Here is a 17,434-nt window from a genome sequence, read left to right on the forward strand (position 1 = left end):
CTCTCTCTCTCTCTCTTTCGCAAACTCACTCACTCTCTCTCGCTTTCTCGCACTCTCTACGTTCCCTCCGCCGGCTAAAAATCGTCTCCTCCTCCCCCTACTTGCCCCGGCTCTCGATCGACCCACGCCGATTTAACAGCCGCCACGAAGGAGGGACGATCGTAACATGACGTTGCTGGTGGTGTCGCGCCACTGACGGTCGTCGGTTTTCGGGGACGTGAATTCGCTTGCCATTGTCATCGTCCTCGTCCTCGTTATCGTCCTTCGTCGTAGTCGTCGTCGTCGTTATCGTCCCTCAATTCACCATGACATTCTCCATATAAAGAGACCACTCTCGCGGACGATCGCGTTACGAGGGGAAAAAAAGAAAAAAGGGAAAAAAAGGAAAAGAAAAAAAAATAAAACAGCGACCGACGGAGAGAAAAGAACGCACGATGGGGTACGACATGACACGTCCGCGGGTATTTCCCTCCCCTGTTCTACCGCGTCGTGTCATCCTGCCGTTTTGCTCGGCTCTGCTTCGATCATCACCGCGGCGGCACCCGGCAAGGGATATGGTCACAAACTCTACTACTCACTCGACGAGTCAGGGCAGTGGAGCTTCATGAATACGTCTCGCAGTGCGTATCAGGCCATCGGAGCACGGCCGAGCTCGCGGCCCTTCTTCCGCAGCTTCGAGTCCAAAGCCACCGTCCGCACCGATACGCCGTTAAGGCAGCACCGCGCGCGCACACACCACCAGCAGCAATACCGCCACCGTCGTCGTCGTCGTCACCACCACCACCATCATCGCCGCCGCCACCGCCGCCGCTGCTGAAATGTCGAGCATATTTCCGCGAGGGTAGGAGACGCGAGACGGAGATAGAAACGGAAATGTTGGACTCGCCGGACAAGGACGGAACGTTGGGTGGTAGGGAGAAGGCGAGCACGGCGTTTGCGCGAGCGTGGAGTAGAGCGGCGGCAACGGGTGGGTCAGAGAGGCCAGCACGCGGAAAACGTGCGGGCGCGAAAGAGAGGACCGCGAGAAGACGGGGTCGAGCGAGAAGGACCTAATCCGCGTGGAGGGGAATAGTCGAGGAACCCGTTGGCGGTGCACCGGACCCCTCCGCCGATGCTGTATATACGTGGGAGTTCATACGTGTGTGGAAAGGATGTACGCGTGTCCCTCCGACTGTGGCGAGTTTCCTACTCCGCTCGAGGCACGTCTATCGTTTATGTATAAACGCACGTCCGCGCGTACTACGCATATATCGCCGGGGCCGAGGACCAGAGGCGAGGGAGAAAGGCGCGAGGATGGATGAAAAAGAAATTATGTGTACGCGTACGGGCTTCACCCTCCCTTCAGCCTCTCTCTCCACGAAAGCGCTTTGTCGCGCGCTTTTTATCGCTCGTAAAACCGTCGGTTATATATCGCTCTCGTAACCGCTTGCCTCGTCGTTTCCCGCATTCGGCCGCACCCTCTCCGCGGGCTGCTTCTCCCCGGTCATCCTGTCCGCCTCGTTGGAAAGGGTTGCGCGCGGCCGATCCTCGCCGGGGACGGCCGAAAGCGAACGAGGTGGCGGTAGCTGGATGGTGGGTAAGGACCGAGGTCGCCACGGGGATGAGTTTTTGAGTCTCTCCGTTCGGAGCCAAGTTTCAGGCCGTTTCTCGTAAACTCCGTTCTATTGTCCCTCCAATCGCCGGGCCGGGCGGACCCATAGTCGGGGTTGGGCGCTACGTATAACTAATATCGGTGCCGATAGGACGCAACTCCTCGAGTTGCGAACTTCACCCGGGGCGGCGCAGATAATGGAAATCGAACCCGAAAAACATTGATGGTCCCGATCGGAGGCGTTCGACGCAAGTTTGCAATTTGCGCGAGCCGCGCGCGTAGCGCGCGCGTGTTTCGTTTCATTAAGATAATTTCCAGGGGGAGAACGTATCCGCCGCATCTTGGTGGAAGCTCGACAATAAGAGCTCTTCGAGATACCGGGGTATCTCCTCACCCGCCTTTCGCCCGCGCCGCGCCCCTTGCTGGACGACTCCAATTTCGCCGAGTCGCCTTTTCATTCCTCCCTTCATCTCTCGGGCGACGGGATGCTTCTCGGCAACCTCCAGCAACCGCGAACAGCGTATGTTTAATTCATGCCCTTCGCTATGCACGCGAGCTCCCTGTTTTTCCATCGCCTTATCCTCCGCGTTTTGATTTTCGCGAGGAGGTCGCGCGGTTTCTTCTCTTTGTTCGGCAGCAGCCTTCGGTCCACACGCACGCACTTACGTCAACAGCTTCCATTTTCCGTCGCGAGTCTTAAATAGCTGCCCCGCCTGTCCTCCCTGAATTTTTGACAAGGTCTCTTCCGTTTCGCCACTCGCTGGGAAAATCGTGCGGGGCTGGGTTCCCTCGGGTGGGCTAAATTTCTGTCCCAATTGCCGAACGACGCGGCAATTTAGGGAATGCACGGGATGTGTGCGTTCTTTGGTAGGATGCGTTATTCCGCGAGCTGCTTTCCAATCGCGTGACCGAGTCAGGAACGGAAACCTTTGCGTGTCGTCAAATTACGAGCGAACGAATATGCATATAATTACGCGATGCGCGGCATTTGCGCTTTCTTTGTGAGCACGCCAGCCAGCGGTTATGGTTACGCTTATTCGCGATATCATTCTTTCCGCGGTGCACGTCAAAATCTCGATAAAGTTCGCTCGAGATAAAATCGGTTTAAAAACGAGGACATTTCGCGTCAAGGCGGAGAGCCGGAGCCGGGGAGGGGTATACGTGCCGTTTGCTGAAAACGTAACAGTCCCATTCGTGACTATTGAGGCTCGAGTTGATTGAGTCGATTCAGAAACATTCGCGCTACTTTAGAACACGATTTAAATCTTAATTAACCAATTCCGCCGCATATTCCGCCGGAGCGATCGACTGTAATCTTTTGGTAATAGAAGGGAGGAAATTAATTTTCCACTGAGTGACACTTTGCTGCCGCGCAAAATTTGACCGATAACATAAGGCGAGAGATAATACGTGTGAAATTTAAATTAACTATAAATATATATACTTTACGTACAGCTGCTATTTTTAAATAATATACGCGAAACGTAGTAGGTAATGCATAATAAATCAGATAAGAAAAAAAAAAAAAAAAAAGAAAAAGAAAAACAGCAGGATAATATTTTAATTCCAATACAATGATTTTTTAAATCAACGTTGGTATAAATCGCGTGGGATTATTCGGTATAAATGTAGGAACCCAGAAGTGTCTTCGAGATACTCCGTCGTACTTTGCGGTCAGGAAGATTAAGAATTCTCCCTTCATCGCATCGGGACATATCTTTCCATTTTGTCGTCATAGAAACGCCATACGAAAGATTTTGTCGATTTGGTTTTCTTTAAGAATACTAACGTTATATAAGATCACGCCGAGAAAAATGAAACTGGAGAATATCATGGAATTGACACGTTGTTTATACCGTTTGCATTAATCTTATCGCAAAACGGTGAGAAATATATTACTGCTATTTACTGATTTCTAGCAAAAATCCATTTACTGAATTAAAGCGGTTGTGTATTTTATTTGAATTCATAGTCGAGGGTCCCTCGAGTTAATCGAATTACATTTTGCAAAGCCCGTACTATTGCAGGATATCGCCTACAATAATTTCCCGGAAAGTCACAATTTCGGCAAAATAAAACGGCGGACGTGGACGGCTGTAAAGCGCTGCTAAAAATTGTTATAACGCCGTTCGGATACAATCGCGGACGGATTTTCTCGCGCTTGACCCATTTTTATTCGACTCCCGAAGAACGCGCATACGAAGCATTATTACTTCTTTGGAATTTCATTAATTCCCACCTTCGTCAGATTTTCAGCGCATTGATCCCCGCTTATGCCTCTTTCCACTTCGCTTGTCCCAGCGTCATATTTTCAACGATCGAGCCAGAGGTCTTGCGTGATCAATTGAACGAATTCAAAGATCGATAAGAGCACTCATTAGCGCCGAGCGTGCTAATTGAAATTCTTTCCTTCGCCTTACATCTGTCGTTTACTACAGGCTTCGTTATTAACCCCATGTTGCGCAATTATTCTCTCTTCTCGAGAGAGAGAGAGAAAGAGAAAGAGAGAGAGACGGTGGGCAAAAGCGAAGGAAGAGAATTCCGTTTGTAAAAATATTTTTGCAATGCGATTGCACGTGACGTTGCGAGATGTCACCGTGGATTTTTTTTGCTTTTTTTTTTTTGTTTCGTGTTAATTTCGTTTGATACGATGCACGTGGTTTGAATTAAATTTTAATTATATCTTTGATCGGTATCACATTTCCCGCAAACGGCTGTACCGTAATGATATACAACAATTGTGGCCATTATACACGCGCGGGACAAGAGCTGTCGTAATACGGGCACGCGGAAATGCAATAACGGCCCTTTGAATTTACTTCCGGAACGGAAATGTACTGGCTGTACTGAGCGAGGCGCGAGTTGGCAAATGGGACGGAAAGAAAAAAAAAAAACCCGTAAAACCAAAGACCAAAAAGCCACGGCGGACAAATAAAATGAATGCACGAAAACGATCCCACGCGTACGTGAGAAAGACATTTCTCTTTTTTTATTTTCGTACACGTTTTGCGAACTCGAGGTAGCAGATCGCGATAGAAATCATATATTGAAGTTTCGCAGACCAGCGAATTGGAAAACCACGTGCGATACCGCGTTTTGTTACGCGTGCTTTGGTTTACTGTATTTCGGACGCGTGAACGACAGCATGGAAATCGACCACGATAACGATTCTATTCGCCAACCGGCCGACTGACCGGCAACGCCGGTCATTTCCTCGGATACGTTTCACGTTTCCCAGGCAGTCCTTAATAAATTATGCGCCAACTGGAACTGGATGGAATCGGGACAACTATATCGAACTATAGCCACGCCGCGCAATGTATTACAACGCATGATCGATTAAGTAGAGAAAGCCGAGCGGACACTGGACTCCCGACAGCTTCTCTCGCGATTGTGCGCCTCGCTTTAGCTAAACGGCGGATGAACCGTAATGTCTTTTTTTCTAGTTTTTGCAAAAAAAAAAAAAAAAACGGCGAATACTTCTAGCGGTTATCGACGCCTGAAATCTCGAGAGGTCCAAAGAGACGTTTAAAAGTGCGCTTTCACGAGCTAGAAGCTTGCCCGGCGGAATAATGCATGTCTTTATCTATCGCGCTATAGCCTTACGCGAGCCTGGGCACCCGAGGTCGATTTATTTGAGGCTTTTCGTTTCACCGCGATTAGCCTTATCAGATCGGCGCCGCCGACACTGTCCGCTCTTATTTCTCGGTCTTTAACCGTCGCCATTTTCTCACGTGTGAAATGCATTCCGCAACGTCGTCGTCGTTGACGGATCCCGCAACGTCGGGCTACTATCTGACTTCGTCAGCGAAAATTTAATTGAGGCCCGGCTCGCTGCGGCCGAATTTCGAGTCGCTATCAGTGACATACGGCCGAATCGGCCTCACGTTTATTTAAAGCCAAGGTTTTCAGACAATTGGATGTTCGCACGAAATTAGAGAGGACCCGGGCAAAGTTTCATCCAGACGGCAGAACATTACGAGGACACGAGGCCGCGGTTTAATTCACTCGTACGCTCGCAGGACTTGTATATGTAATAATAACGCGAATGGGGGGAACGTTTATCGCGGTGACTTTTAGCGCAATTACGGGAACAAGAAGGCCGCGCTATGGAGTTGCCTTTTACTATCGATTCCGTCGACGTTTTCGCGGAGCGTCTCTCTTTTGACCTTTTACAAGCTACGTGCTAACAATACCTTGAGCCATCGGTCGAATTCCGAAGAGCGCCAAGGCCTTTCGCTTTTGGAAGATCACGGGAAGCCGAGAACGCCGGACGTCTCGATTGGAACTTTGTTAGTTTTAATTACGTCGATTGTCACTCGCCGCGATTTAAGTGGCGCCTGAGATTTTCATTTAATTTGGATTTGTAATCATCTGGCGAGGATTGCTCAAAGCGTCGCGAGTCTCCGTATAACTATACACGTGCTATCGCGATATCGCCTGATGTTCAGAGCTTAATTTTATTATTACCTTTTAATTTAAAAAATCAAAGATTATTGTCCGGCTAACGAATAGATATTAATGAATTCGCTCAACTGGAAATCCGTTTATCTCTCTGGTTAATTACGCTTATCGGCGAGTCATTTTTTAATACTCTTGATGTATTTATGTACTTTCGAATCTCACCCGAGCACGATCGAACTGGTCCATTTAATTTTCTCTAAGTCGACGCGATATCGGAGATGACTTATCGAGAACGTCGTTCTCGCCTGTTTTTCGTTTAAAGAACCCAATGGCTACATAGACACACACACGTACTTTTTTTTTTCCTACTTTTTCCCAAAGTAACTTCCACCTCCGATCTCAGGAATCTGGTGTTCCTCAAGTCTTATCTACATCCTAATACTGAATCAATACGGATTCAGAAAGTACATATCGAGCCCGCAGTGAGTGTAGAGTCGTTAGAGTGTTTTAAAATAGCTGCGAGGAATAAGAACTAGAACATCCGAGCGCACGAATATGAACGCAATCGATTTACGTCGATAATGAAGAATCGGGAGGTTCAACAGCCAGCGATCGAATTAACAAATTCGTTCTCGTTTCTCTTCCGTTAATTTATCCGACGGTGGTGCCGGTCGCGTTTCCAGGAGCAGCGGCAATTACGCCGGGCGTTATTCGTCAATGGCGCCACGAGAGCAAGCGGTAATTAACATCGGAGGGTTAAATGGTCGTGGGCCTAATAAGCGTCGACAAACGGACGAAATTACGTGTGGAAATAATCCAAGGGATCGCGATGTATTACGCGTCGAGTCAAGTCCAAGGGCTCCCACGCGCGAGTACCGATGGGCCTCGCTTTCGCGTCTAGCGTCGGAGTCGTCGGAATCTGGGGCGCGTCGGCGACTCCTCGTTTTCCCGGGAAAAACAGGATTCTCGCGCTTCGAGCGCGCGTCGTTTTCTCCCCTTTTTCCTTCCGCCCGTCCTTCCCCTTTCGCTTTGTCCTCCGCAAAAACCGCGGCGGGTTTAAGAATATCGCCTCGCGTCATGCCGAATCCCGCTCTCGATCGCGTGCGGCAAGTACAGCGCTTATTGCGGTTTATCGTTTAGAGATAGAGATAGAGAGAGGGGGAGAAAGAGAGACGCCGTCGCTATTCGTAAGCGCGATAAATCACGGTGAATTTCCGCGTAGCGACGTTTTCGCGTTAACCTTGTTATCCTTGTCCGGGAGGTAGCTAATTGACCTCGTTTCGGTTTTACGTTGAGCGAGCCAGCTCACTTCCAGCACCGCCCGCCAATACCCGCTGCCGATTACGGTCACGCGCGGACAATCGTCGCGTATCGCGGTGAAACGCGATCGGCCGGGGGTCAACCGTGCGTCACGTAAGGCTGTACAGGAAACGAAAGCCGGTCCCGCGAAAGAAATCGCCGGAACGTCAAAAGCTCGTCCTCGCCCGCTGCCTTACGAAGACAACGGAAAAAGCGAGGAGTCGCCGCGGAAGACCGCTCGGCAGGCGAGAATTAGAGCGGCATAGAGGCTTTTATCGATCGTGCCACGGTGGAAGGTTTCTCGTTTGATTTCGAGCAATTCATGCGATGTCTCGGGCTAACGCCAAACTACCGCCGCCACAGAGTCGACTATAATTCGCGCCCTTTCATAAAAAAAAAAAAAAAAACCCACCCTCGCCGAGCGAGTCGGCGGGAATCACAAACAATAGACGCAAATATTCGACGTCGGTATGTTTGTGACTTTTATATTAATTGGTCACTTATCAACGTCAAACTGATTCGCGCGTTAATTTCAAGTGCTCTCGAAAAGGGTCTTTGCAGCAACCGCGAAATTATTTCCTGTCCTTTGTCGATCTTTGTCAACGATGAAGTTGTACTTCGCGCGTTCGTAACACCTGGCGGCTGACGCTGCCGGTGTAACGAGTTTTCAGCGAGATACAAAGGCAGCTGTAAAGTATCTTTTTAAAAATCTACAGTCAAATAATATCTGCGAAATATCTGTTCTAAAAAAAAAAAATATATCTAGTAGATAACGTCGAAAAAAATGTCTCGGGGTGGAAACTAAATGGGGAGGGTAGTAAACACTGTAATATACACGTACTTCTGCATTTAATCAAATTAAGTCTCATTACGCGCGGCTCTCGTATCCGCCGATAACGAAATCATTTAATACTTGAATAAATATCGTGAGAATTATCAGGGTCTCGGTTATCGTTTTCCGTAAACGGAAACGTAATAACGGGCGGCTCCCGGCGTTCGAATTACGAAAGCCACGGACGTTTAAATACATTCGACGGCACCAATACCGCCGGCGGGGACTACCGCACGCAGCATCTCGAGAAACGAGTCTCGCGAACGCATCTAATCGCATCTAAACCCGCCAAGTCTTCGGATAAGGCGCTCCGTGCCGCTTGGTATTCACCGACGACGGGAGAAAGAGAGAAGGGGGGAATCGTGCGACAAGGATGAGGATAGCCGCCGTGCCGTCCGGTCAGCCGCGTTAAAACTGCGCGCGCCACGCGCGGCGTCTCAGTCGCAGTACCGCGCGCGCGCCGTGAACGCAACGTCGTTCGCATGTTGCGTGTAACGTGACGTATACGCCGCGATAATCGCTTCGCCCTCGCGAGGACCAGCCGCTACGACGCGGGATACGACGAGCGATTAGCACCTCGGCGCGGGGACCTGGACGCCGGATCCTGTCGGGTCGCCGATATTCCTCACCGGCGCCGCGCGTTCGCGAGGCCCGCGATCGCGGTTGAGGTTAGAAAGAGGTCGGTTTCCGTGTGCGTTGCTTCACGCGGAGCGTCGCAATACGCGCGCGTGCGCGCGCGCGTACGCACGCACGCACGCACGACGCACGTCGGGGTTTGGACGAGCCGTGCTCGCGATCGCTAGCGCGTCAGTTTTACATTCAACTGGTGGAGGAACCCCGGAGCGAGTCTAAATGGCGTAACGGCGGTGCCCGCGGACGAGGCGCGACGGCAGAAAGAAAGAAAGAAAGAGAGAGATAGAAGGAGAGAGCGCGGCCGGAAGAAAGGAGCTGGTCATACCGTGACGTAAGGTGAGTAACGGATCTCCTCGCGAAACTGCGTAACTTCCCGGAAGGCGACAAAGGGGGCGGGAGGAGGGTCCTTTGAGCGCAGCACGCGCGTCGTAGTTCAAACGCGCCTTCGATCTTTATCCCCCGCGCCGATTCCTTTCGCAACGCGTTGCGGTATCCCTCGCGTTGACTCGAGGCGTTTTACTTACAATTATTCGAGCGAGGCCTCACGATTATGTCACCGTGTACACAGCTTGGTGGGTTATCGCGCCCGTGTTTACGCTCCGCTCGATCCTCTGGCACGCGAAAGAGAAGGAAACGGGGTCGCGTTTTTTTTTTTCTTTATTTTTTTCCTTCCTTTTTCTTTGAAGCCCCGTTTTTATAATTCGCGTCCGGGCCTGTTGCGGCTCGAGACTGACGGGGAGTGAGCCGCGGCGCTCCAACTCGAGGCGACGAGGTTATCGCGAAAAGTAAGAATATCCATAAAAATTCAATGAAGGTCGGTATTACACGCACGGATGAACGCTGGGCTGCGTGATGAAGCACGATGGCAAGACCTAAAGAAGGAGGGAGAAAGAGCGGTTCTGCCTTCCTACCTGTTATACCGGGGCCCGTTCCCACGGTATCCTCGGTTCACGCGTACGTGCGCGGGCGCGCGCATGCACGTGTAGGTGCACGCGATAGGTAGAATAAAGGTAGATAGACGGATAGACGGGCGAAAGGGAGAAGGACGGCGTCGCCGAATATTGTTCGACTCTGGCGTGCTCGCCTGCTCGCTGAACCCGCTCCTCTCGCCACGACTTGCGCCCGATGCCGCCGTATATACCGGTTCTTTTTTTTTTTTTTTTTTTTTCTACGGCCGCGCTGGCCCACGATCCTCTTCGTTTACTAGACCCGCGTCGTTTTCCTCCTCGCTGCGTCAGCATCGGCAATTTCCATTTCTAAATCGCGCTCCCGAGACTTGCCGGAGGAAAGAAGCCGCGGTTCGCGTCGCGGATATTACAGGTAAATTTCTAGTAAAGTCTTTCCCGGGTGGGACGCCTCGAGATTTGTCTCGGCAATCTCCGGAAGGGTGGGTAAAAAGAAAAAAAAATAAAGCAAGGAAAACGAAGACGCCGCCGCATTCTCCGCAGAATTTCCTTTACTGATAAGTCCATTAGCGGCGGCTGTTGGACGCAATCCGGGATCGAAGGGAGGAATAAATCTTATCGCGCGAAAGAGAGACGCGCGCCGCGACTTCTCGCGAGGCTGTGTATCAGCTTTCATTACGACGCACCATACATATTTATACGTATGCGCTATGCCGTGACAAGAGTCGTCATCGAGTACGAGATTATTCGCGCGGCGCACGAACGGGGTCGACGTTCAACTAAACTTCGAGTCGATCGAAGAAATCGGGCATCAGGGTTTCTCGAACACGGCAATCCAGCCGATGCGTTCACGAACTTTTTGGCGCCTTCAGCCGCTCGTTCTTTTCTAGTTAAACGCCACGTTCCCGACGTCCCGTAATAATATGCATTTACACGTTTAAAGAAGCGCCGGAATTAGGGAGCGTATCGAGTTTAGTGTTCTTCCTCCAAGCGGGGAGCCTTTTCACGGTGATCGGTCGAATCTCGTTGCACGCACGTCGTCACGTTAGACTGGAGAAAAAGGTGAGTCAGGCCGGGCTCGAAAAATCGGTCCGTGGCTTCGTTTCGCCCGGGCGAAACGACGAGGAAACTCCGTTCAAGGTTCGCCGGAAACGAGGGATAAAAGACTGGGTGGCTTCCCGCAGTTTACCGCGCGACGACGAACAGGTTCGGTAGGAACACGTCCGCGTGAGTCATCGTTGTTAGAAGCAGGTGACAAACGCCTCTTTTTTTTTCCCGGTAAGGACGATACTCTCGATCCTCCCTCTGGAACTTAAGACCCCCGGCGCGAGCCGGCCGGATTTCCCCGGGGAAAGAAAGACCTTAGACCGAAGACTCGACAGCGCCGGGTTTCGGACAGGTAGTCTTTAACTCGGCTCGACGCGGAGAATCGTTCCGCGGCTTCTTCCACGTGTAAGGAGCAATCGCGTGATCACCTACCCGCCAGCTTAAAATTACCTTCCTGGAAAGAAAGACGAGACTAGCGTTCCCACCAACGTATCCGATCGCCCATCGCGACCCTTTCTCGGGAGCTCGGCGCCCTTTTGGATAAGATATCTCTCCCGTGACGTCACGAACTCGAACTCCTTGGCGAGGCGCAAAGATATACGATCGCTTTTCTTTTGTAATTAGGAAAAAAAAAAAAAAGAGAAAAGAAAAGAAAAAAAAAAAGTAATCTTGACGAACATCGGCGCCACGCTTGTTCGGAACGAAGGTCGTCTCTCGCACGAGTTTCGAGAAGCAATTTTTCCTCATTGATTCCACGAGGAAAATAGAATGGAGCGCGCGCTTTATACGCTTTCGCGAAAGCACGCGCGTCGTAAAGCTGCCCCCAAGATTTCCGTAACACGTCCGCAATACGTCGTATCCATACCGTTAAACCTAACGATCGCGCAGTTTCAGGTTTTATAGAGGCGCATCTAACCGCGATCTTTTGATCCGCGCCAATCGCGGCTGTCGCGTTTATGGTTAAAGTTTCGATTCTGGCGCCGGTCTTCTTCCATTTTTTTTCGCGAGATGTATCGCGCGGGACGATCAATCCCGAATCTATTTTAACGTGGACCACACTCGCGAGTGAATTCTAATAAAACGTGTATACGATGCCTAATAAAAAAAATGGAGAAAAATTCATTTTTATCGTACAATAAAAACTTAGCTCTTATAATAATGAGACACATAACGTCTCGTTATAACATCCGTTATGACGCGACGTATGAGCGATGCTGTCATTTAGTTCGTTCGCGACGTCGTAATAAATTTCGCAGATCACCCTACCGTCTCGCTCCGTCTAGCTGTATCTTCGAACGAGGACGCTCGGCCTTTTTATTTTCTTCCGATCGACAATTGCGCTCGTTAAAGCGCAATTTTTAATCGCCGCGAACGGAGATTATTAGCGAGCCGAACGGCACATAAAAGCGGCGATAATTCGCAGATCCGCGCATTCGTCGTCGATAAAAGAAATTTCCTCCGGCTCCAGATGCGCGACGTTCGACATCTGCGGATCAATGGGACCTCGAGATTGCGTGAGAATTACTGTCTCGGGAGCTAAACATTTTTCATCCCTCGTCCTTATACATATATTTAGAAAATTGCGAATACGTTGGACTGTTACCGGCGCGAGCACATTTTTTTTTTTTTTTTCTCTCTGGCCCGTTTTACGGAATGAATTTGTATGTCGGTTTCTCTAGCCATGTAATTTAGCGTAAAGTAGACGTTAACGACATGAAGATGGAGGCAAACGGCGAGCGTGTTGGAAAGTCTCCCGGCGCCTATTTCTTCCTAATGGTCTTCAGGCTCCCCTCGCGCGCATTTCTCAAGAAGCGGGAATCGCCGTGGAATTAATCTCGAGCACGTAGGAACATAAAAGCGTAAACATTATCACGACGTGCGTCAGCTATGTTAAGCGTTCGCGTCGTCACCTTCTCGACAAATTAACCGTGTAAATAAGCCGGATCTTAATAAATCATCGCGAATGCCGCGTTCAAGAACCGACGAATCGTCGATGGAGACTAGACTGTTACAGATTTTTAAGCGATCTAACACGTGCTCGATCCCACCCGGGAAAAAGCTGGCGGAGAGATTTGAAATTCAGGGTTCAACTTTTTTTCTTTTCTTTTTCTTTTTTTCTTTTTTGTAAAAGTTGGTGAATCGCGAATGCTTTCGCGCATTTTCACGTGTGGAGTCGCGGTAAAGTGTCCTCGAGACGCGTGTAGTGTGGGTTAAAGCTTTCTCGCGGCAAGTTTACTGACTTTTAGACAACTTCCGATAATAATCTGAATAGGGAAACGATTGAGAAGTAGAGCGAATTAAAAGGAAAAAAATATAAAAAATTAAGAAAATATAAAAAAAAGCAGCGTTTGTGATGGCCAAGGCTTCCTCGCGCGAGAAAGTCCAATTCGTACGGAACGTCACCGTAGTTATCCTTAACCGTGTCACCCGGTCGTCAATCGAGACGTACAAAAACGAGGCACGTAGGATGCCTTTGGTATATCGGTCGGAAGTGTATGTTCTTCTCCTCGGTTTCAGGACACGATTAACTGTAAAAATATCGAGAACATCCTAATCTCTTGCAAACTCTCTCTGTCTTTCTTTCTCTCGCTCTCTCGCGGAGTAGGAGGAGGTTACCGCAGGTGTCTCGCAATGCCTCGGGCTGTCTGCCTCTTATACCGGTATGAATTTTTCATGAGGCCTACTCCGTCTCTCTTTCTCGGGGTATACGTTAGATGCACCTTCACTTTTGTCGAGACGCGGCCAGTCGAAAGCTACCCCGTTGCCCGGCAAAGCCCTTCCTACCTCCGCCATCGAGGCTCGGCCGGCGGACACGCTCGATACTCTCGTCTCTCTGGCACGATCGCACGTGTCAAATATTAGCTCTTCGCGAGAGTACAGATTGCGGCCAGCCGCGGTAACGTTGCGTTAAATCGCGCGAAAGCGACGCTCGCCGAATCGCGCCGGGTTCCCTCCGGGCCCAAAGTGAACGGTCGATCTCGGCTCGGCGTGCCTGATAATTCTCGCTTTTTATCTTACTTTTTACTTTCACTCCAATTGTTTCCGCCGATTCTCACCTGATTTTCCTAGAACGGCTCGTAAATAACACGCCCGTCCGGTTTTCACCGCGGTGCGATTAAGCGGCTTGGGAAAAACTTATCGGGGTCCTTGCGACACGTCGCCGACGGAAAATGATTAATAAACCGTGTCGCCGGGTCGGGCTCCGTTAGGCGATACTAAATGAAACGTTTGTTTCCGCTTCTCTAAATGTCTGCCGGCTACGGGGTAAAATCGCGGTGACAACGTTCCCTCGTTAACGCGATTGTTAGGGCTGCGTCCTCCGTTTCACCGGGACATCCGCCCTCTGCGTCTCACCTGTTAACGTAGGTCTTTACAGGCTCACTGCTGCTGGCGAACGGTGAACAAGGCCGACCACTTTGCCGTGTGTAACTTTTACTTATTTCTGCGCACTTACGTTTCACTCACGGCTGGACCATTAATCACGGGTGCTCAACGTCGGGATACCGTTGCAATCGGGCGAGCTTAACGACCAAGCGCGAGAGGAAAGGTGGGATAACGTCGCCCGTGCCGGAAAGCGCGGTGAGAACTTTCGGAGCTTCTGAACCTGGTTTTACATCGTAATCCATACAAAAGCGATCCGACGTCAACGCTTGTCCGAGCTGCCTTCTTTTTTTTCTCTCTCTCTCTCTCTCTCTCCTCCCTCCCCCACTTTTTTTTTCTCCGAGAACAGAAAAGTGAATATCGAGACTCGGATGGCTTCCATTGACTATAAAATGTAGTGATTTTTATCCGTCCGGTGAAAGCGAATGAGACAAGTGTGTCGCGGAGTCGTCGGAGAAAAAGGAGAAATAACACAAAAGCAATAGAAACCCGATGCGTGGTTCCGAAGAGCGAAAAAAATGCGTTGACAATGAAAACGTTGCAGCTTGGCGGCTATACGTTGCGATAATTAATAGCTAGCTGTTTCGTCGTGAGGTACAGTCAAAGGCTTGAAACTAACATTTTTTTTTTTTTTTTTTAATCCGCGAAAAGTACTCTCGGTTAGACGAGCGTTGTTTGAACAGGAGGTCGCGTAGTAGAAACACTAGAAACCGGTCGGACTCCGGCTAAATGCGAGGATCGACCGAGAGCACTTTCCCGTTAACCACCTATCCGTTCCAGTTTTTCGCGCTCGAAATCGTGCGATATCGTAACGCCGCGGCGCGACTCGCAAGCATTTTTCAAGCAATCGCGGCGTCACGTCGCGTTCCCTGCGAAAAATCGAGACGAGACTCGACGTTAATCATGCACCCAGAGCGGAGAAGCGAGAGATATCCTGAATGGATTTCTCAGAAGCCGGCCTTCTCCTATTCTCGTTTATCGACTCGCGCCGCACGGGGCGATTCGCGAGAAAGGTGAAAATAGAGTATCAATATGATTGCTTCCCGACTTATAAATATTCTACGCCGTACCCGGCTTTCCCATTACATAAAGTGTCGGTTCCTGAATTTTTAATCGGCATGAAATATCATAACCGCGCTTCTCAGCAGTGTCCTCTTTCTCCGTCTCATCTCTCCCTCCCCCTCTCCCCCCTCGTTGTTCCATCGTCGATTTTGTCGAGTTGTCTCGGTTCGCGGACTCGTTAGCACGCCAAGAAAAAGCGACGCGTGGAATAATGACAGAGAGTTAATAAATGCGGCGCGTAAAACGCGCGCGAGCGCGCGGTTTCACGCTTGACCCGCCGTGTGGTTTCACGCGGCGCAGCCTCCCGCTTTCACGTTGCGCAAAACATCATTTGGTGTCTCCGACAGTCAACGGCGCTTGCAATTTTTACAGTTTGCAGTCTTTCTTTTTTTTTCTCCCCTCGTTCTATCCTAGCGGCAGCTCTCGAGATCAGCGCCGCGGTCCGTTACGACAAAACGCACACTCGATCATTCGAAGCGATGCCCACTGATTTGCGACGACTCTTCCTTTTTTTTTTTTTTTCCTCTCCTCATCTTCTCGCCTTTCTTTTCCCTTGACGTTCAACAACTGCGACAACTGTGACAGATCTCTGGGAAAATATCTCAGATTTATTTGCGCGTAACGGGAGTGCAGTCGGAGATAATGCTTTGGTCATTTCGTTAGCGTAATGTAATAATATTGCTGCGAGCTTACCTGAGAAAATTTTCTTTCTCTTTTTCAGAAGCTGAACTATTACGGCGCGGAAGAAATCAGACTGACGACCGCAGAGAGGCCATAGAGGAGCCGAGTGAAAGAAAGGTGGCCACTAGAGGAATCGTAAAAGGGAGGAAAAAAAAAAAGGGAGGCACGATGGGCGAGAGACGCGGTACGAAGGCGTTGGAGCTCTGGTGCCGGCGGATCACCGACGGTTATCCAGGTGTAAACGTGCAAAACATGACCACCTCCTGGAGAGACGGACTCGCCTTCTGCGCTATGATTCATCACTTTCGGCCGGACCTCATGTAAGTTCTTAACGCACATGTAATCACTCCGTTGTAACGTGGCAAACGTCTCGGAAAGATATCATATTACTCGGGTAACGACGCGAAAGTATTTTCCATCGTTTATCGAACGAGTATCGTAATGGTGCTCTCTCTCCAACCGTGCCATAATATGCCGTAGGAACAATCTACTCCAATTGCTCGTGTATATACGCCTCTTAAAAGCGCGACTTTAATCCGCACGTTGCCCGATTCTTAGCGCGACTTCGAATTGTCCTCGTTAAGCCGATTGTCTCGTAAATTAAATGAAAGAAAACCCTCGAGTGTCTCATCGTCCGGCTCGGTCGCGTTTTATCTTAATTACGCGTAAATCAAGTAAAAGAGAGCTCGAGTCTTCACGCGTCTAGGTCGTATTTCATCTTAATCACCCGCAGTTTGTAGACCATCTCTCCTCTTTTTCTCGCCGAGAAAAGTTTTTTTTTTTTTTTTTTAGTCCGGCGTGAATATTTCGTCACAATTATTTCACCCTCGCCGTCATCAGGTATTCAATATCAGACGCGATAGGAAAATTGAGAAATTCATAGATGCGTTCGGTGTTGGAGGAGTTATTAAGATATCGGGGAATCTCTCGGGGGTAGTCCTCGTGGATGCAAAGATCCGGAGATTCCGAGGTGTCTTTAACGGATTGTCCTCTTGATAGTAATCCCAGGATTTCGCATCGCTGGCGCTCGGCGACGAAGGAAGGTCCTTCTAAAAATAGAAGTTCAGTGAATTGACGATCGATAAAGCAACAGCAGCCTGCACCCATCACACAGCGAGTGTGCCCCGGTGTTTTATAGGTGATAATGGAATGCATCCGGAATTGTGTCGCGTCGCTACGCGCTGTAAAACCGAACGGCCCCTGCATCCGCGAAGATATTCCCCTGGAAACTATTCTATTTTTCACCGTTTTCTGTTTGGCTTTTTTTTTCTTTTTTCTTTTTTTTTTTTCTTTCCAGACGTGTTTTTCTTTAAATTACAGCTTGCCGACGGTACACGCTTTAACCCAGTTTTACGTTGCATAATTCCCAATGTGTTACGGAATGTAACCTGCTTTCTTAACTGGTCGGACCCTGACAATTTGCATTTCTTCACGTAATCATAACGTTAATTTTAATTACAGTTTTAATGAAGGGAATGAAAATAATGTTAGCGCTCGCGAGATTTTAATGCCCTCCTGTTTTACACGTAATTAATAAACCGTAAAATACGAAGCTGACACGATGGATATCGCGGAGATTTGTTTTTGACAATTTATCGA

General features: G+C 49.5%; 1 protein-coding gene across 1 annotated transcript in view; it reads left to right on the forward strand.

The window, feature by feature from the left end:
• Mical-like (MICAL-like protein) overlaps positions 1 to 17,434 on the forward strand; it is a 37,467-nt gene that overhangs the window by 4,600 nt on the left and 15,433 nt on the right. The window contains exon 2 of the mRNA XM_070665254.1: positions 15,876 to 16,155. Coding sequence (XP_070521355.1) covers positions 15,876 to 16,155 — 280 coding nt within the window. The remainder of the gene's footprint in view (positions 1 to 15,875; positions 16,156 to 17,434) is intronic.

This window comes from Cardiocondyla obscurior, linkage group LG13, assembly GCF_019399895.1.
Source record: "Cardiocondyla obscurior isolate alpha-2009 linkage group LG13, Cobs3.1, whole genome shotgun sequence".
Lineage (NCBI taxonomy): Eukaryota > Metazoa > Arthropoda > Insecta > Hymenoptera > Formicidae > Cardiocondyla > Cardiocondyla obscurior.